At 44.0% G+C, this 21,918-nt stretch overlaps 1 protein-coding gene across 1 annotated transcript in view; it reads left to right on the top strand.

Annotated features, from left to right (window-relative positions):
* The window catches only part of LOC106593051 (ras-related protein Rab-26), a 103,973-nt gene extending 82,543 nt beyond the window's left edge, over window positions 1-21,430 (top strand). Inside the window, exons 6-9 of the mRNA XM_045715666.1 lie at window positions 15,751-15,816; window positions 16,865-16,921; window positions 20,244-20,320; window positions 20,595-21,430. Coding sequence (XP_045571622.1) covers window positions 15,751-15,816; window positions 16,865-16,921; window positions 20,244-20,320; window positions 20,595-20,694 — 300 coding nt within the window. The 3' untranslated portion in view covers window positions 20,695-21,430. The remainder of the gene's footprint in view (window positions 1-15,750; window positions 15,817-16,864; window positions 16,922-20,243; window positions 20,321-20,594) is intronic.
* The last annotated feature ends 488 nt before the right edge of the window (window positions 21,431-21,918 follow it).

The following is a 21,918-nucleotide window of genomic DNA, read 5'->3' as shown; positions in this document are numbered from 1 at the left end:
AACCCCTCAGAGCTTACACAACAGTGTGACACAAACATCTGGGAGTTTGGTATGATGCCGTATAACACTGAGTAACACAGCAATGTATTTTGGCTCTGTACTATACAATCGATTAAAGGTTGCAAGATTGATGCTGTAACCAATGGCAAAACCCAGGACATTGTCACCCTGCCCTCCAATCAAAGCTAAGTAGGACAAACAACAACAAACATGGTATCTGCAGTGCCCTCACGTTCTCCCACCTGTCACTCCACGACACACCCCTGTCAGGTACACAACATGCCACAAACACCCCTTTCTCACCTTTTCAATCATTCTCTTTTCTCTTTCTGTCTTTCTCTCTTTCTTCTCCTTTCTGCATCCACCTGTCTCACCTTCTTTCTCCTTCAGTCTCTCTATTTTACTAGAGAGACTGAATTTCGCTACCCCACCCTTTCCCCCCTCTCTCTCCCCCCACCCTCTCCCCCTCTTTCTCCGCTCTTTCTCCCCTTCTCTCCCCCCGAACCCTCTACCCTTCTCTCTCTCCCCACCCTCTCCCCTTTTCTCTCTCCCCCACCCTCTACCCTTGTCTCTCTCCCCCTTCTCTCTCTCCCCCCCACCCTCTCCCCTTCTCTCTCTCCCCCCACCCTCTCCCCTTCTCTCTCTCCACCCCACCTTCTCCCCTTCTCTCTCTCCACCCACCCTCTCCCCTTCTCTCTCTCTACCCACCCTCTCCCCTTCTCTCTCTCACCCACCCTCTCCCCTTCTCTCTCTCTCTCTTCCGCTTTCTTTTACTGTTCAGTGCACAGCTTGAGGTTAACATATCAGCTCCAGTCATCCTTCTATCCCTCCCTCCCAGCAGACTCTCTGTCATTTGGGCCCTGACCGTGGCCCTCCACAGCCCCACATATCCAAACCATCAGTCACTCTGATGGGAGTTCTGCCGGAGTCCTGCTGCATGTCGGGACACACACACATATACAGTGAGGGAAAAAAGTATTTGATCCCCTGCTGATTTTGTACGTTTGCCCACTGACAAAGAAATGATCAGTCTATAATTTTAATGGTAGGTTTATTTGAACAGTGAGAGACAGAATAACAACAAAAAAATCCAGAAAAACGCATGTCAAAAATGTTAGAAATTGATTTGCATTTTAATGAGGGAAACAAGTATTTGACCCCTCTGCAAAACATGACTTAGTATGACTTAGTACTTGATTCCAGGGTTGGAGGGATGGAGGGTTGATGCCAGCCAGAGTCCCAGAAATAGATCACTCCCTCTGCCACCCTCTGTCACCTAATAATTTGCCATTTGGCTGCATATGCATTTGGCCATAGATAGTACCGGAATTAGACTTCAACCCTAGGATGGAGTGCCTATATCCCCTTAAACCATAGTCTGTGGTGTAGTTTGTTATTACGCCCCCTGGGATAAGTGGTGTCCGACTGAGTCCTGCTGTTCTGATTGGACCTCACTGATAACCCCCTCTGCGCATCACTTCCTGCCAGTGGGGTGAACCACGTATGGTGGGGCCAGATTGCACCTTACGAACATGTAATTTCCTCCTGGGAATGAGAGGATTATTTGCATGCCAGGTGCATTGTGGGGTATTGGAGGAGTAACTCCTTTCTCAGTTTGTCTTTCCTTGGTTACTTGTGTCCTTTCTCCTAACCACCTTCTCAAAATGCATTGGATGAGAAGACCTAAGGGAAGAGACCTTGAATCTCCTCCTCCAATGTGTTTTGAGAAGGAGGCAAGGAGAGAGGACATGAGGAATTGAGGAAAGATGAATAACTAGTTAGCTTCAAGAACCTTCTCCACTGAGAAAGAGCCATAAGGTTCTTCAAGAACCTTCTCCTCAGTGAACTAGCTGTAGACTTTGAAGACTGACCTCCAACAATATGTCTGCCAACGTCTCTCTGCCTGATATAACACTTTACTAAAATTACATTTCATTTAATCATGAGGAGAATCCGTATTCTCTGTCCAGTGCTGAAGGTGTTAACTTTTGTCAATTCAGTTCAATGGAAACCATTGGAGAGCAGGACCTCAGTTCAGAGCGTTCAATTATTTACACCGTCCTCGCGGCTGGTAAAAAGTCTCTCCTCTCGTCTCTCCAACAGGTTGATAAGCGGGTGTGTAATTGGACATAAAGGATGTGTAACACGTTAAAGCTGCTGTGGAAAATGGATTGGTGTCAACACTGTGGAGGAGAGAGGGAGAGGGGGAGAGAGAGAGGGAGGGGGAGTGATGCCCTGACTTAGCGCCGGATAATTGTTGAATGTAATGAGAACCGACTTCACAAAATACCCTTTGAGGTTCATCTGGAAAAGAAAAGAGAAACGTTCTCTGAACTGTAAGTATATTTGGTGTTTACTTTGTTTTAATGAACACAGGTCATCACCACCACTAGGCTGGAGAGATGGTGCTTATTTACACAAACAGTATGCTAATGTCTGTTGCAGTGGCAATACAAATATACCAGTTTGTTTGTGTAAATACAGAAACAGGCGGAGAGGGAGGGTGAAATAGAGAACATTTTAGATTTGGTTGGGTTTGTCTCTCTTTGTGTTTCACTCGTTTAAAAAGCACTTTGTGGAACAGCCCTTTGCTGTCTAAATCATCCCTGTGCGGCCGTAGCGTAGCTAGCCGTATCTCTAAATGCCTGTGGTTGTTTAGTATTCACCAGGCCACTGTCTCCTTTCCTAATAGGCTGTTAATCACACAGCTCCTATTCATCTAGGGCCTGTCATCACACCCACGTTCCAACACTAGTAAAGGTGAGGTTAATTACAATGTCTGTTCGTTTTCTCATTCAATCGCTCACTCTTTATCATTCTCTCTTTTCTGCTCTTTCTCTCTCTCTCTCTCTCCCTCTCTCCCTTTAAGATTTATATTCTTCTACACCTGAGCTGTCATGATTACAACTGAGCTGTCTTGAGTCACAGGATGTTTCTCCATAGCAGGATTGTCTGTCCTGCTAGTCGTAGTCAGTGTGTGCTAAATGCCTTAGCAGGTGACCAGTCACTTCTTATATCAAAGACCCGTCTCCAAAGCCAGGATTCAGTCATAAGTTTTCCTTCAGGCTGTCTGCCTACACTGTATCCTGTATACAGTCGTGGCCAAAAGTATTGAGAATGACACAAATATTAATTTTCACAAAGTTTGCTGCTTCAGTGTCTTTAGATATTTTTGTCAGATGTTACTATGGAACACTGAAGTATAATTACAAGCATTTCATAAGTGTCAAAGGCTTTTATTGACAATTACATGAGTCAGTATTTGCAGTGTTGACCCTTCTTTTTCAAGACCTCTGCAATCTGCCCTGGCATGCTGTCAATTAACTTCTGGGCCACATCTTGACGGATGGCAGCCAATTCTTGCATAATCAATGCTTGGAATTTGTCAGAATTTGTGGGTTTTTGTTTGTCCACCCGCCTCTTGAGGATTGACCACAACTTCTCAATGGGATTAAGGTCTGGGGAGTTTCCTGGCCATGGACCCAAAATATCGATGTTTTGTTCCCCAAGCCACATAGTTACCACTTTTGCCTTATGGCAAGGTGCTCCATCATGCTGGAAAAGGCATTGTTCATCACCAAACTGTTCCTGGATGGTTGGGAGAAGTTGCTCTCGGAGGATGTGTTGGTACCATTCTTTATTCATGGCTGTGTTCTTAGGCAAAATTGTGAGTGAGCCCACTCCCTTGGCTGAGAAGCAACCCCACACATGAATGGTCTCAGGATGCTTTACTGTGGTAGCGCTCACCTTGTCTTCTCCGGACAAGCTTTTTTCCGGATGCCCAAACAATCGGAAAGGGGATTCATCAGAGAAAATGACTTTACCCCAGTCCTCAGCAGTCCAATCCCGGTACCTTTTGCAGAATATCAGTCTGTCCCTGATGTTTTTCCTGGAGAGAAGTGGCTTCTTTGCTGCCCTTCTTGACACTAGGCCATCCTCCAAAAGTCTTTGCTTCACTGTGCGTGCAGATGCACTCATACCTGCCTGCTGCCATTCCTGAGCAAGCTCTGTACCGGTGGTGCCCCGATCCCGCAGCTGAATCAAATTTAGGAGACGGTCCTGGTGCTTGCTGGACATTCTTGGGCACCCTGAAGCCTTCCTCACAACAATTGAACCGCTCTCCTTGATGTTCTTGATGATCCGATAAATGGTTGATTTAGGTGCAATCTTACTGGCAGCAATATCCTTGCCTGTGAAGCCCTTTTTGTGCAAAGTAATGATGACGGCACATGTTTCCTTGCAGGTAACCATGGCTGACAGAGGAAGAACAATGATTCTAAGCACCACCCTCCTTTTGAAGCTTCCAGTCTGTTATTTCAACTCAATCACCATGACAGAGTGATCTCCAGCCTTGTCCTCGTCAACACTCACACCTGTGTTAACGAGAGAATCACTGACATGATGTCAGCTGGTCCTTTTGTGGCAGGGCTGAAATGCAGTGGAAATGTTTTTGTGGGATTCAGTTAATTTGTATGGCAAAGAGGGACTTTGCAATTCATCTGATCACTCTTCATAACATTCTGGAGTATATGCAAATTGCCATCATACAAACTGAGTCAGTAGACTTAATATAAAATTTATATTTGTCATTCTCAAAACTTTTGGCCACGACTGTACCTGGTCCTTCTGTGATTGGAATACATATACTGTGTTTTGAATTACATTCCATCCCGAGAGTAGAACTCCACTGTGTGTCTCTCTGTATGCTTCTCTTTTCACTGGTATCTTCATCCTCTAGCCTGGTCCCAGATCTGTTTGTGCTGTCTTCATCCTCTAGCCCGGTCCCAGATCTGTTTGTGATGTCTTCATCCTCTTGCCTGGTCCCAGATCTGTTTGTGCTGTCTTCATTCGCTTGCCTGGTCCCAGATCTGTTTGTCCTGTCTTCATCCTCTAGCCTGGTCCCAGATCTGTTTGTCCTGTCTTCATCCTCTAGCCTGGTCCCAGATCTGTTTGTGCTGTCTTCATCCTCTAGCCCGGTCCCAGATCTGTTTGTGATGTCTTCATCCTCTTGCCTGGTCCCAGATCTGTTTGTGATGTCTTCATCCTCTTGCCTCTTGCCTGGATTATTGCAACTCGCTGTTGGCTGGGCTCCCTGCCTGTGCCATTAAACCCCTACAACTCATCCAGAACGCCGCAGCCCGTCTGGTGTTCAACCTTCCCAAGTTCTCTCACGTCACCCCGCTCCTCCGCTCTCTCCACTGGCTTCCAGTCGAAGCTCGCATCCGCTACAAGACCATGGTGCTTGCCTACGGAGCTGTGAGGGGAACGGCACCTCCATACCTTCAGGCTCTGATCAGGCCCTACACCCAAACAAGGGCACTCCGTTCATCCACCTCTGGCCTGCTCGCCTCCCTACCTCTGAGGAAGCACAGTTCCCGCTCAGCCCAGTCAAAACTGTTCGCTGCTCTGGCACCCCAATGGTGGAACAAGCTCCCTCACGACGCCAGGACAGCGGAGTCAATCACCACCTTCCGGAGACACCTGAAACCCCACCTCTTCAAGGAATACCTGGGATAGGATAAAGTAATCCTTCTAACCCCCCCCTTAAAAGATTTAGATGCACTATTGTAAAGTGGTTGTTCCACTGGATATTATAGGTGAATGCACCAATTTGTAAGTCGCTCTGGATAAGAGCGTCTGCTAAATGACTAAAATGTAAATGTAAAAATGTGGTCCCAGATCTGTTTGTGATGTCTTCATCCTCTTGCCTGGTCCCAGATCTGTTTGTGATGTCTTCATCCTCTTGCCTGGTCCCAGATCTGTTTGTGATGTCTTCATCCTCTTGCCTGGTCCCAGATCTGTTTGTGATGTCTTCATCCTCTTGCCTAGTCCCAGATCTGTTTGTGATGTCTTCATCCTCTTGCCTGGTCCCAGATCTGTTTGTGATGTCTTCATCCTCTTGCCTAGTCCCAGATCTGTTTGTTCTGTTTTGACAACTCCTATACTGTATATGTCAATTATATTTAGTTTTTTGGCCATTTTAATTAAATTCCAGCCTGACAGTATTAATATCCAATCTCTCTGTGTATCTTTCCATTTCACTAGTGACTTTATCCTCCCCCGCATGCTGAAGGATGTTGTTGTTCTACCGTTCCCCGGGATAGATGGGGACAAGATGTCACCTGGAAAGAATTATGGTTGCGGCATTGGAGGTGAAATTACCCATGAGGGGGAACCAGCCGTAAACAGCTCAATAATGGTTAATTACTGGTTTTGGTTAATTACAAGTCAAAATGGGACCAGAGGACATTTATAGCCAAGCTGTCGAATAGAGGGGAGAGGTTGTGTTCCAGTCAACTTGATTTATTGTTGGAGAATGGTTATGAGACATGAAGGGCCGTGTGTTCAAGGTTGCCATGTTGGAGAAATGTCTTGTTTAATAAATGTTTAGGGAGGCCAGGTTTGAAAATAACAATTTGTTATGATACACAAGTTATGATACACAAAGATACTTGTGTTGAGGGTTGGTTGTGTTCAGGGTTGCCCGGTTGGACAACAACCATAGCCCGTGCGTTGGCTTAGTTGGTCTGGGAATAGAAGTAAGGCTCCTCATGATTTAGAAGGAGAGGTTTTATTCCAGTAAACTGGATTTCTTGTTATGAGACTGAGATACGAAGGTCCTTGTGTTCGAGGTTGCCAGGTTGGAGTATATCCTAACCATGGTCCTTTGTCTCAGCTATTCAATAGAAGGAGAAGTTGTATTCCAGTAAACCTTTTCTTGTTGGAGAATAACAGGTTTTGACACATGAAGGTTGTCATATTCAGGGTTGCCAGTTTGGTCATGTCCGGCGATGCCAGGTTGAGGAATAACAATTATTTACCCCTGGCTCAACTGGTCTGGTTAGGAATAAGGCCCCTCATGGTATTCTGCTGTGTTGTGCTGTTCTGTGGTGCACCAATAGGAAATGCAGTGCTTTACTAGTCAGACAAGGTTAAGGAGAGCCAACGACTCAGTTCTGTTTTAGTTTGTTACTCTGTTGCCCTGATAGGGAGTGAGTTGCGTTGACGATGAGCAATGTGACATTGTGTCTTTTCCAGTCAAGTTCCAAGCAATAAAGTGTCAAGAATGAATCAATAGTACAACATTCAAATCAAAATATGTTGATCCATCACCGATTACTCATGTCTGTATTCATGTGCTCACATCTAGTCGATAAGTAGCAAAGTGCTCAATTGAGTAAATGACAGTTGGTCATGTAGAATGTAAATAAGTGGGGAACGAATTTACTGTGGGAGACCTTGTACACTGTCCTGAATTGGGTATTACACACTCTACTCCCCTGAATCACTCTGTTCTATAATCTTCAAAAAGACGACCCAAGTTTAACTCAATTATGTCAATTAAGGAAGTAAGTTGAAATTCCTAATTTAGGTTTCAGTTTACTTCCTGAATTGACTGAGTTGAAATTGAATTGACCCCAACCATGATCTCAACCATAGACATGACTGTTTTAATGTCTCCTTGGTTTACATTGTAAACACAAGTAAATGGCCCCTCTAACATCCTCTGTCTCCATCTGCCTCCCTGTTTATCTGGGTGAGTAAGGTTGTGTACTCTCAGGCAGGCTCTGAGGGCATTCATCAGCCTGAAGAGGTGGCCTGGAGGCTGGGTTGTGGAGGCAGGGTCTCCCCCTCCCTTCCTTGGCCCATGGTGCCTCTCTCCTGGGTTATTACCTGGGTTGTGTATATTAGGTCACACAAAGGAAAACATTTTAAAACGCTTTGCAACGGAAATTAGCGTTTCTTATTGGATGAGTCAAGGTATTCCAATAAGTTTGTTTTCTTCTGTTTTGGAGCCTAATGAACTGAGCCCTGCCTAAACATCCCTGACCTCATTAGCGCTGAGAACATTAAAACACAAATCTGATTTCCTATAGTGAACACTCAGACAAAGGGATGGCTTCTCTCCTAACAGGCTGAGGAGGTATGAGTGTTAACTACATGTATTATCTGTCTTCATCTTCTTATAGCCAACCATCGTCTGTCCAGATAGGCATACATTACAGAGGTTAGAAGATGTTTTCACACACACACGGCTACATGCATGGCGCACACTACACACTACCAGGGTTGGAAAAAGTACTGAAATATCCTACTCAAGTAGAGGTAAAATTACTGGAACGACTCATAGAAAAAGTGCTCAGAGTAAAAGTATTTGAGTTAAATAAAAACATTGACCTTGACAATTAGCTAATTTCAGTAAGGTTACCTGAATGTTGTTTACACGTGATCTTTTCCATGCATTACAGGAAGTGAGGAAATTAATGTACAGTAGGAACTAAGTACAAGAAGGCACATCTGTATGTTAAAAAAAACGTAAGTATTTGTAAAAAATATACTATTAACATTTGAAAATAAATTAAACATTCAAAGCAAATAGTGTATTGATAAATAAAAAAGCAATACAAAATAAAGTGCATAAACCATAAAGTTGCCAGACTTCAATATACTTCAGCCTCCATATAAAAACATGTCTTTCACCAATTCAACCCTCTGTTACTAATTACTTTACACCTCTGCACACTACACACACTACACACACACCAGAGGGACCCAAACTCACTCAATTACTATACAAATACAACACTGACAAATTACAACATAAACAGAGAAGCCTTCCCTTGGTGGTTGGTAATGAAAAACACCTGGCTGTACTGCAAGACAACTCAACCATCTGGATTTAGTTAGTAGTAACTGTCTGGGCTTAACAGCACATTGATAGACATACTAATGGAAATATGGCTAGCGCTCCATGTTGGGCCTAATGTAAAGCCTTTTACAATAGCCATCAACCACACAATACAAGATGGGAGAGAGGGAGAGAAATGGGGAGGAAGAGGGAGGGGAAGAGAGAGGGAGTGGGAAAGAGGGAGCATTCCACGCTTTGCCTTTAAAATAGCAGTCCATCATAACCCTATTCTCCTGGATGTCATCACACAATGCTGCACTGAGTAATGCTGCCCTTTTATGTAAAAATGAACATTCAACAATCAGCCATCGCACAGGGACGTGCACATGGAGGTTGCAAAGTAGATTTTGAAAGTGCATGCTAATTCTGGTTACAGCTGAAGTGGAAATTCACAACACCACAGAAGGTTTTTGCTCAGTCGTGAATTGAACACCTTGTTTCCGCCCCCCTTTTATGTTCAAACTGGGCATTGTGGGTATGCTACGATGCTACACTACAGCCATCGGACCATTGAGGGAATGCTTCCTTTGAAATCAATGAAAGCTGCTATACTGCCCGTGTTGCGTCACGTCCACTGGCAGCATCCAAGCTCAAGAATCGCAGAGGTAAAAAAAGGCTGTAAGGCTGACGCGGGTTCATTCTATTTAGTGAATTGAAATAATGAGAAATAAAGTTGATTTTGGTTGCATATGGCCTCCACTAGACACCACTGGCTATTTTACTCAGATTTATGAAGTCAAGAAGCTTCTAGCTAGCAGAAACTCAAGCTAGCTAGCTACATTGACTACTACAGTAGGGAAAATAAAGATACTCTTCCATTCCTCAAAACAACATGCTCTGTGTAGGAGGTAGAGGGTTGCATTGACACGACGCTGATGACAACGCAACGCTTATATTTGGGCTGAGGAGTTAGCCTGGTCCCAGATCTGTTTGTGTCCAAACATGACAATGACCATAGGAGTTGGCAAGACACAAACAGATCTTGGATCAAACTATCACACCGTGTTTCTACAGCTGATCCCACCCCCCTGTACAGGCATGGAGATGTTGTTTTGTCAGTAACTCCACTTGAGTCTATGAGAGACCCATTGGCTATTAAGGACGCACAGACTCACATTAGGATCATTAAAGTGTTGACGTGGTATCCAATGTGCTCTAATGAGTCAATGACTTCACCTTTTATCACTATTATTCTGTTTGAGTGACTAACTAATGGCATCCCACTGGGCACAGATATCAGTTCAACGTCTAGTTTTGATTTACATTTGGTTGAGTTGTCAAATGACGTGAATTCAACCTGAAATCCCCCCAGAATTATCACTATGTCATTGGATTTCGGTTCAAAGTTGGGTAAAAAAAATACATAATTCCCTTACACTGATTACTTTTTTCAAATCAAATCAGTTTTCCACTTTCATTTAATGTCATCACATAGAATTTGTGGGTTGAAATTAGAGGTCGACCGATTATGATTTTCAACACCGATACCGATTTTTGGAGGACCAAAAAAAAAGCCGATACCGATTAATCAGCCGTTTTTATATTTTTTTATATACATATATTTGTAATAATGACAATTACAACAATACTGAATGAACACTTATTTTAACTTAATATAATACATCAATAAAATCAATTTACTCAAATAAATAATGAAACATGTACAATTTGGTTTAAATAATGCAAAAACAAAGTGTTGGAGAAGAAAGTAAAAGTGCAATATGTGCCATGTAAAAAAGCTAACTTTAAGTTCCTTGCTCAGAACATATGAAAGCTGGTGGTTCCTTTTAACCTGAGTCTTCAATATTCCCAGGTAAGAAGATTTAGGTTGTAGTTATTATAGGACTATTTCTCTCTATACCATTTGCATTTCATATACCTTTGACTATTGGATGTTCTAATAGGTACTTTAGTATTGCCAGCCTAATCTCAGGAGTTGATAGGCTTGAAGTCATAAACAGCGCTGTGCTTGAAGCACAGCGAAGAGCTGCTGGAAAATGCAGGAAAGTGCTGTTTGAATGAATGCTTACGAGCCTGCTGCTGCCTACCACCGCTCAGTCAGACTGCTCTATCAAATGATAGACTTAATTATAATATAATAACACACAGAAATACAAGCCTTAGGTCATTAATATGGTCAAATCCGGAAACTATCATTTCGAAAACAAATAGTTTATTATTTCAGTGAAATATGGAACCGTTCTGTATTTTATCTAACGGGTGGCATCCCTAAGTCTAAATATTGCTGTTACATTGCACAACCTTCAATGTTATGTCATAATTATGTACAATTCTGGCAAATTAATTACGGTCTGTGTTAGGAAGAAATGGTCTTCACACAGTTCGGAACGAGCCAGTCGGCCCAAACTGCTGCATATACCCTGACTCTGCTTGCACAGAACGCAAGAGAAGTGACCCAATTTCCCTAGTTAAAAGAAATTCATGTTAGCAGGCAATATTAACTAAATATGCAGGTTTAAAAATATATACTTGTGTATTGATTTAAAAAAAGGCATTGATGTTTAGGGTTAGGTACACATAGGTGCAACGACAGTGCTTTTTTCGCGAATGCGCTTGTTAATTAAATCACCCGTTTGGCAAAGTAGGCTATGATTCAATGATAAATTAACAGGCACCACATTGATTTTTTTCCCACGCAGGACAAGCTAGTTAAACTAGCAATATCATCAACCATGTGTAGTTAACTAGTGATTATGTTAAGATTGTTTTTTTTTTTATAAGATATGTTTAATGCTAGCTAGCAACTTACCTTGGCTCCTTGCTGCACTCGCATAACAGGTAGTCAGCCTGCCACGCAGTCTCCTCGTGGAGTGCAATGTAATCGGCCATAATCGGTGTCCAAAAATGCAGATTACCGATTGTTATGAAAACTTGAAATCGGCCCTAATTAATCGGCCATTCCGATTAATCGGCCGACCTCTAGTTGAAATGATGTGGAAACAACATTGATTCAACCCATTTTTGCCCAGTGGGATGTGTTTGAGGTTTATCGGATAGTTAAAGGGATAGTGAACCCACATTACAAAGAAAACAGGATTCAGAGTAAGGAAACCAATATGTCATTTGGTTGAACTATCCCTTGAAGTTTGATTAGATATCAAGTCAAGTATCTTTTATCCTTTAGCTTCACAGTTTAAAGGCACAGTACAACATTAAAACATCAACGCAAGCTTACCAAGTCCAGACATAGGCCTTCAACATTTGAAAAAGAGCAGCACAGCATAGAGTGTGGCTGTGCAGTGGCATCTGCTTTGAGTGTGGCCATCCAATGCAAATGCGCTAGGTTTATTGTGGCTCATATGTCATTCTGTTAGATGTGGCTGGATGCTGGATGGGCAGAGCTGGGAGCCAGGGTTTCTTCCTTGGTTTGGAGGTGTAGCTGATCTGAGTACTGAGACCTGGGTTCAAATAGTATTAGAAAACTTTGAGTTAGCGTTAGCCTGCCTGAAGTGGGTGGAGTTTTCGGACTACTCCATTGGTTAAATTGTGCCAAGGCAAGCTCAATCGATCACATCTTAAGTATTTCAAACATGTTGAACCCAGTTCTGCTGCTGATCCAGGTGAGGGGATGGGATGATGTGGCAATAGGCTGGTGTATACATGCTGCAGATGGGTGGGGGGGTTATTTGGCTGCAGAGTGTCCTCATCCCTTATTCTATCAGATGTGGGCATTGCCTTACAGAGGTGATGATGGGCTTGAATGTGAATGAGAGGCTTTGAAGATGGAAACTCCACCTCCAGTTGGACAAAAGTTGGCCAGACAACTCCACACTAGTGTGTGTCATCAGATTAAGGCAAAGGCTACGTCCTGATTCTCCACTCTTCTCCCAAACAGTACGCTAGATGCACACTCCTAATGATGTTTTGATTGGATAAGTGTCAGCATTGGAGCACCGTTCTGCCATAGGGCCTGGATGGATTGAACAGTCTCTTTTCCCCCAACATGACCAGTGACGTCAGAGGACTTTATTGGTAGAAGGGTCATGTTTCCCCAAGACCCTGATTTTTTTCCCCCACTAATGGTTCAGGTTAGGATAGAGGGAGGGGAAGCTGATCCTGGATCTGTACCAAGGGGAAACATCCCCCGGAGCACTTTATAGGCCTCTAACTAACAGGTCATCAGTATGTGACACAGCTATTAACAGAGAGGTCATTATTTAACTTCTCCTACTAATATGTGCTCAACATGGACCGTGGTAGACCTGATGTCATCACCGATTTCCCTGTAAGGTCTCTAATGGGTTTACCACAGGGTGTCTCTCCCATTCCTCACACACAAACGTAAACACACACTTACACACACACACACACACCAGGTCATCTCCATGTGACCGAGGGGTTAAATCGTTACACCCACCAGGTCATCTCCATGTGACCGAGGGGTTAAATCGTTACACCCACCAGGTCATCTCCATGTGACCGAGGGGTTAAATCGTTACACACACCAGGTCATCTCCATGTGACCGAGGGGTTAAATCGTTACACCCACCAGGTCATCTCCATGTGACCGAGGGGTTAAATCGTTACACCCACCAGGTCATCTCCATGTGACCGAGGGGTTAAATCGTTACACCCACCAGGTCATCTCCATGTGACCGAGGGGTTAAATCGTTACACCCACCAGGTCATCTCCATGTGACCGAGGGGTTAAATCGTTACACCCACCAGGTCATCTCCATGTGACCGAGGGGTTAAATCGTTACACCCACCAGGTCATCTCCATGTGACCGAGGGGTTAAATCGTTACACCCACCAGGTCATCTCCATGTGACCGAGGGGTTAAATCGTTACACCCACCAGGTCATCTCCATGTGACCGAGGGGTTAAATCGTTACACCCACCAGGTCATCTCCATGTGACCGAGGGGTTAAATCGTTACACCCACCAGGTCATCTCCATGTGACCGAGGGGTTAAATCGTTACACCCACCAGGTCATCTCCATGTGACCGAGGGGTTAAATCGTTACACCCACCAGGTCATCTCCATGTGACCGAGGGGTTAAATCGTTACACCCACCAGGTCATCTCCATGTGACCGAGGGGTTAAATCGTTACACCTACCACGTCATCTCCAGATGTAATTAGAAGAGTCCCAACTTGGAGAAACAGACTCTCGTCTCCATGTTCAAACAGAAAGGAGGATTGATTGCGGTGCAGTCAGAAAGCCTATGTGGACTTTTTCACTGGGATGGAGCAATTAAGCATCATTATAGTGGTGCTCTGCACGGAGTACAGCTGAGATGAGGGATATTATGTTGGCGAGAGGTGGATCTATGCCCCAGTCGATTTAAAAACCTATTAACGATGGCATGGATGTATGGCCTGGCCTTCTTGCTGCTCAGTGGTCAGAAGTGTTACTGTTGTTGTTGTGATGATGAGGCATTGGGTTGCCAGGTGACAGTGATTATATGGGCTGGTGTGTAATAAAGCTTTTTATTATTTCCCTTATGCCCTGTCCAGGCCGTGTCTCTAGAGGGGTTTATTACTGCTGATGCTGTTTGGACTGTACTCATTCTGCCCAATACACTCCCTCTGTCTCTGTCTCTCTCTCCCTCTGTCTCTCTCTCCCTGTCTCTCTCTCCCTGTCTCTCTCTCCCTGTCTCTCTCTTCCTCTGTCTCTCTCTCCCTCTGTCTCTCTCTCCCTGTCTCTCTCTCCCCTGTCTCTCTCTCCCTCTGTCTCTCTCTCCCTCTGTCTCTCCTTGCTTAAGATTTCTTAACCTTTCTTAACCTTACAAAGATATGTAAATAAGTCTGTGGGTGCTGTACCCCAGGAGTAATTTGAAAATGGCCAAAAGTTGTAAATAAAGTTTATTTCTGTACATTTATTGTATCTGCAGTCTCCAGTCGTTCTGCTGATGTAATAGATCTCAAGACAATTTATGTGCAAGTGCTGGCCATCATTTTCATTCAATATCTCTCCTCTACCTTTTTTTATCTGTCAGCTACAACAGCCTCTCTGTTCTTCCTTTGTCCTATGTCTTATTGGATTCCCTCTCCCTACTTGTCCTTTTGTGTCCTCAGACAATATGTGTCTCTGTCTGACTCCTCTCTTTCTCATGAGCATCTCTTCTTCCATACTTGTCCTTGTTTTTCCTCTGAATGTCTGACTGTCTGTCTCTCTCCTTTGTCTCGTCTATGCCTCTCCTCTCTCCTCTCTGTTTCTGTATCCTGAGTGTCTCTCCTCTCTGTATCCTGAGTGTCTCTCCTCTCTGTATCCTGAGTGTCTCTCCTCTCTGTATCCTGAGTGTCTCTCCTCTCTGTATCCTGAGTGTCTCTCCTCTCTGTATCCTGAGTGTCTCTCCTCTCTGTATCCTGAGTGTCTCTCCTCTCTGTATCCTGAGTGTCTCTCCTCTCTGTATCCTGAGTGTCTCTCCTCTCTGTATCCTGAGTGTCTCTCCTCTCTGTATCCTGAGTGTCTCTCCTCTCTCTGTATCCTGAGTGTCTCTCCTCTCTGTATCCTGAGTGTCTCTCCTCTCTGTATCCTGAGTGTCTCTCCTCTCTGTATCCTGAGTGTCTCTCCTCTCTGTATCCTGAGTGTCTCTCCTCTCTGTATCCTGAGTGTCTCTCCTCTCTGTATCCTGAGTGTCTCTCCTCTCTGTATCCTGAGTGTCTCTCCTCTCTGTATCCTGAGTGTCTCTCCTCTCTGTATCCTGAGTGTCTCTCCTCTCTGTATCCTGAGTGTCTCTCCTCTCTGTATCCTGAGTGTCTCTCCTCTCTGTATCCTGAGTGTCTCTCCTCCCTGTATCTTGAGTGATTATCCTCCCTGTATCCTGAGTGTCTCTCCTCTCTGTATCCTGAGTGTCTCTCCTCTCTGTATCCTGAGTGATTCTCCTCTCTGTATCTTGAGTGTCTCTCCTCTCTGTATCTTGAGTGTCTCTCCTCTCTGTATCCTGAGTGTCTCTCCTCTGTATCCTGAGTTATTATCCTCTCTGTCTCTGTGTCCTGAGTGATTATCCTCTCTGTATCCTGAGTGACTCTCCACTCTGTATCCTGAGTGTTTCCTTATCATGTCTTTCCTCTTGTTGTCATCTCCACCCCAGGCCTGGCTGACTGAGATCCATGATTACGCCCAGCAGGATGTGGTCCTGATGCTGCTGGGAAACAAGGTGAGGTTTCCTTGGATAGGCCTGAACCCAGACGGACACACCTGCAGCCACACCAGACGGCGGACCAGACACAACACAGACCGACAGGCATACACAAAGAAAACAGACAGACACAACAGCCATAAACAATAGACAGAGAAACTAAAACAACTGTACAGTATAAACGTAGCCCAGGAGTTGGAGGATCTATTCACAGTATATCCTCATAGTGTAACACTAAACACTCAATCTACCTTTTAAGTGAGAATATGCATTTTTCTGAAGCTCAAAAAGAAAGGAAATTCACATGAGCACCACAATGCCTACTCCACCCATGCTCTACCAAGGTTTTCCAACACACAGCTTTGACCTAATACAGTAGCTGTGTTGGTCTACTGTACTCTAAAACTACATGTAGGCAGGTTGCAATCATTCTGGTTTTAACATTGAGCATCAATCTGAGCCTACTTAGTAACCCAGCGTCCGGATTCACTTGTATATGTTCTATGAGTACTTCAGTGTCTACTTCCTGATTCAAAACTATGTGTCCATTGGAACAATAAAGTTAACTCTAGTCTACTGGAATTGCTTCTAACACTGACACATCTGCTGCCAGATGAAAACACAGACACAACACCAGATCAGCACATATGCAGGAGGGATGTAACAAATCACTGCTACTATAAATAAGTCCCATCCATATACTACTAGAACAGGGAACAGATGCTTGATCTGGAAGTTTAGTCTAATCTAAACAGTCCCCACACACCGGGAATCATCCCCTCATTTAAATGCTCACACATAATCTAGACTCATTAAGAATTCTAGGTCTGATCCCATATTCTGTATGGAATGTGTTGTTTTCCATTATGTAACCCTCCTGGAACAATATGATTTTAAGACAATGCCCCTGCGGTGATGATAGTGAGACTGAGGACTGAGGCTAGTCATGCATGGTGGTGCTACGGTGGTATCAGGGAATCTCTACCTTTCTCATTTCTCTCTTTTTCTCTCTCTGTCTTTCTTTCGGTATCTCTCTCTCGCTTTTCTTTTTCTGATCTCTCCCCAGGCTGATGCCACGCAGCAGAGGGTGGTGAAGAGAGAGGATGGAGAGAGGCTGGCCAAGGTGAGTGTCACTTTAAAGAAATTAATTAATACTGAGGAAGATGCAGATTGACTCAAGCAGTGAACGACACCACAGTCAATGAACTGTCTCCCTCTCTCTCTCTTTCTCTCTGTATCTCTCTCTCTGTATATCTGAATCTCTCTCTCTGTATCTCTCTCTGTGTATCTACAGTTGAAGTCGGAAGTATACATACACCTTAGCCAAATACATTTAAACTCAGTTTTTCACAATTCCTGACATTTACTCCTAGTAAAAATTCCCTGTCTTAGGTCAGTTAGATGACCACTTTATTTTAAGAATGTGAAATGTCAGAATAATAGTAGAGAGAGTGATTTTATTTCAGCTTTTATTTCTTTCATCACATTCTCAGTGGGTCAGAAGTGTACATACACTCAATTAGTATTTGGTAGCATTGCCTTAAACAATTTAAACTTGGGTCAAGTGTTTCGGGTAGCCTTCCACAAGCTTCCCACAATAAGTTGGGTCAATTTTGGCCCATTCCTCCTGACAGAGCTGGTGTAACTGAGTCAGGTTTGTAGGCCTCCTTACTCGCACACGCTTTTTTAGTTCTGCCCACAAATTTTCTATAGGATTGAGGTCAGGGCTTTGTGACGGCCACTCCAATAGCCTTGACATTGTTGTCCTTAGGCCATTTTGCCACAACTTTGGAAGTATGCTTGGGGTCATTGTCCATTTGGAAGACCCATTTGCAATCGAGCTTTAACTTCCTGATAGATGTCTTGAGATGTTGCTTCAACATATCCACAGAATTTTCCTGCCTCATGATGCCATCTATTTTGTGAAGTGCACCAGTCCCTCCTGCAGCAAAGCACCCCCACAACATGATGCTGCCACCCCTGTGCTTCACGGTTGGGATGGTGTTCTTCAGCTTGCAAGCCTCCCCCTTTTTCCTCCAAACATAACGATGGTCATTATGGCCAAACAGTTCTATTTTTGTTTCATCAGACCAGAAATACGATCTTTGTCCCCATGTGCAGTTGCAAACCATAGTCTGACTTTTTTATGGCGGTTTTGGAGCAGTGGCTTCTTCCTCGTTTAACTGTGGATATAGATACTTTTGTACCTGTTTCCTCCAGCATCCTCACAAGGTTCTTTGCTGTTGTTCTGGGATTGATTTGCACTTTTCTCACCAAAGTACGTTAATCTCTAGGAGACAGAACGCGTCTCCTTCCTGAGCGGTATGACTGTGTGGTCCCATGGTGTTTATACTGGCGTACTATTGTTTGTACAGATGAACGCGGTAACTTCAGGTGTTTGGAAATTGCTCCCAAGGATGAACCAGACTTGTGGAGGTCTACAATTGTTTTCTGAGGTCTTGGCTGATTTCTTTTGATTTCCCCATGATGTCAAGCAAAGAGGCACTAAGTTTGAAGGTAGGCCTTGAAATACATCCACAGGTACACCTCCAATTGACTCAAATGATGTCAATTAGCCTATCAGAAGCTTCTAAAGCCATGACATCATTTTCTGGAATTTTCCAAGCTGTTTAAGGCAGAGTCAACTTAGTGTATGTCAACTTCTGACCCACTGGAATTGTGATACAGTGAATTATAAGTCAAATAATCTGTTTGTAAACAATTGTTGGAAAGATTACTTGTGTCATGTACAAACTATAGTTTGTTAACAAGAAATTTGTGGAGTGGTTGAAAAACAAGTTTTAATGACTCCAACCTAAGTGTGTGTAAACTTCCGACTTCAACTGTATCTCTCTCTCTCTCGCTCTGTATCTCTCTCTGTTTCTCTCTGTATCTCTCTCTCGCTCTGTATCTATCTCTCTTTCTCTGTGTGTCTTTCTCCCTCTGTATCTCTCTCTCTCTCTCTCTGTATCGCACTCTCTCTCTGTATTCCTCTGTATCTCTCTCTCTCTGTATCTCTCTCTGTATCTCTCTCTCTCTCTCTCTCTCTGTATCTATGTCTCTCTCTCTCTGTATATATATCTCGCTCTCTGTCTGTCTCTCTCTCTCTGTCTGTCTCTCTCTTTCTCATTCGCTCGCTGTCTGTCTCTCTCTCGCTCTCTCTCTTTCTCTTTCTCTCGCTCTCTTTCTCAATTCAATTCTAGCAGCTTTATTGGCATGGAAAACAAATGTTTATGTTGCTAAAGCACTCTCTCTCTCTTATTGGACTCAGTCCCTTGATCTAATTCATATTGATTTTCACCATTGGGAGGAAAATGCACCATCTGCAAAAATCAAAGATAAATATCAAGAAGAAAGGCCAGGTTTATGAGATATTACTTTACCATAGAACATGAATGTAGTCTGTTTGTGTACACTATCTTAGCACCAAGGATCACGGCCTGCTATCTTGATATTATCTACAGGCTCTTTCATGCTTCTACAGGATGGACATCTAGTCTCCTTTTTCATATGTTTGTATTTTCTCTATTAACATATGCATACAATACAACAGTGAGGAATATTTGGTTTAACTCAATTTCACAGCGATGTACTCTCAGATGAATACAGATACTGGTGCAAATAGGACTTTGAACGTTGCAGGAAATGTGAATACACTTTCTCATTCCCCCTGACTACTGCTGTGGAACACGGCTACAATATAAATATCAAGGTGCCTTGCAGACCTGGGTTTAGATACTATATGAAATCATGTCAAATAGTTTAGATGGGCTTGATTGAGCTTGCTTTGCGCAATGGAACCAATAAGAAAGTCCCAAAATTCCAAACCCTGCCCATCCGACTCTCCAGACAGGCTAAAGCAAATGCTCAAAGTATTTAGTAGACTTCAAATAGTATTTAAACCCAGTCTGGTGCATTCCTCTAGTGCTGATAGCATAAACCTGGAGAGAGAAACACATTAGCCTAGTCATTACTATGGTGCTGGATGCTGAGACAAATCTCCCACGCACACCCTGCCTGAGGAATAGTTTGTCACATAGCTAGCATTCCAATCTGCTCATTGGAATGGTTCTGAACTGAAGGTGCACTCCCAGCAGTACTATAGTCACTCCAGGACAGATGTGTTGTAGTGTCTGTATGATTTCCCTGTGGGTCTCTGTGTTGTTGTGTCTTCTGGGTGCTGATGATGAATGTTAATACGGGTTTATGCCCAATATTCTTTGTCATTAGCTGCTGTGCCTAAAACACACGCATCATTTGTTACTGCCTGGCCAGCCAGAGGGCAACAATGGTCTCTAATACTGTTACCATTAGCAGCAAAGTAACCTTGTCCCCAGGCTATCAGGGAGGATATCTGGTGCTCTAGACTAGCTACAAAGACACTCAAGACAATGTGAATGTGGAGTGTTCAACTCAAGATGCCCAGCCTGTCTGTTTCTCTGCAGGAGTTTGGGGTTCCATACATGGAGACCAGTGCAAAGTCTGGCCTCAATGTGGAGTTAGCCTTCACTGCTGTGGCCAAGTGAGTATGAAACTACACAGGGGTCCAGTCCAGAAACAAGCCCTAGCCCCTGGCCTCTAGCCTTTAGTCCCTGGCCTCTAGCCTTTAGCCCCTGTCCTCTAGCCTTTAGCCCCTAGACCCTGGGTCTCTAGCCTTCAGCCCCTAGACCCCGGCTCACTCTCTCTCTCTCTCTATTCATCTACACTGTTCCACTTCCTCCTACTCGACTTCTCACTCCATTCCATCTATTTGTCTCTTTTCCTCCTCCCTTCTCTTCTCTTCCTTTCTCTCTCAGAGAGCTGAAGCACAGGTCTATGAAGGAGCCCAACGAGCCCAAGTTTAAGCTTCAGGACTACGTCAACAAGGAGATGAAGAGTGCTGGATGTGCATGTTAGAACACTGTGTGTGTGTGTGTGTGTGTGTGTGTGTGTGTGTGTGTGTGTGTGTGTGTGTGTGTGTGTGTGTGTGTGTGTGTGTGTGTGTGTGTGTGTGTGTGTTTGCTCGTGTCTTGCTCCACGTCTGATGTATTACACTCATACAAGGTGATATTATATGACTGCCTGTGAGATAGAGAGCCAGTCATGTGTGAGATATACCTACATCACTAACCACCCAGTTTGCCCTTCCTTTGTCCTCTCTATGCCCTCTGAAATAATCCATTATGTCCATATTCTAATGTTATCTGTGAGGCATCTCTCTCCTCTCCGCACCTCTCTTTTCCTCTCCTTTCTCTCTTCTCTCTCTCTTTTCCTCCTGTTTTCTGGGACCCACTGCTCCACCTCCTTCTGCATCTGTGAATGTACTTCTATATCCAGCCATGACTCTTACCCCATCAGTGCTGTCTGACACTGTTAACCCTATGAATGTCTGACACTGTTAACCCTATGAATGTCTGACCCTGTCTGACCCTCTGACCCTATGACTCTCTGACCTTGTTAACCCCATGACTGTCTGACCTTGTTAACCCCATGACTGTCTGACCTTGTTAACCCCATGACTGTCTGACCCAGTTAACCCACTGACTCTCTGACCTTGTTAACCCCATGACTGTCTGACCTTGTTAACCCCATGACTGTCTGACCCTGTTAACCCCATGACTGTCTGACGCTGTTAACACTATGACTGTCTGACCCTGTTAACCCCATAACTGTCTGACCCTGTTAACCCCATAACTGTCTGACCCTGTTAACACTATGACTGTCTGACCCTGTTAACCCTATGACTGTCTGACCCTGTTAACCTTAGGACTGTCTGACCATGACTGTCTGACCATGTTTACCTTGACTGTCTGACCATTTTAACCCTATGACTGTCTGACCATTTTAACCCTATGACTCTCTGACCCTGTTAACCCCATGACTGTCTGACCTTTTTAACCCCATGACTGTCTGACCCTGTTAACCCCATGACTGTCTGACCCTGTTAACCCCATGACTGTCTGACCCTGTTAACCCCATGACAATCTGATGCTGTTAACCCCATGACAGTCTGAAGCTGTTAACCCCATGTTTGTGTGACCCTGTTAACCCTATGACTGAGTTACCATATTAACCCTATGACTGTCTGACCATGACTTTCTGACCATGTTAACCCCATGACTGTCTGATGCTGTTAACCCC

This window comes from Salmo salar, chromosome ssa03 (assembly GCF_905237065.1).
Source record: "Salmo salar chromosome ssa03, Ssal_v3.1, whole genome shotgun sequence".
Taxonomy (NCBI): Eukaryota; Metazoa; Chordata; class Actinopteri; order Salmoniformes; family Salmonidae; genus Salmo; species Salmo salar.
Note: the sequence above shows the minus strand (reverse complement) of the source record. Positions and strands in the feature narration are given on the sequence as shown.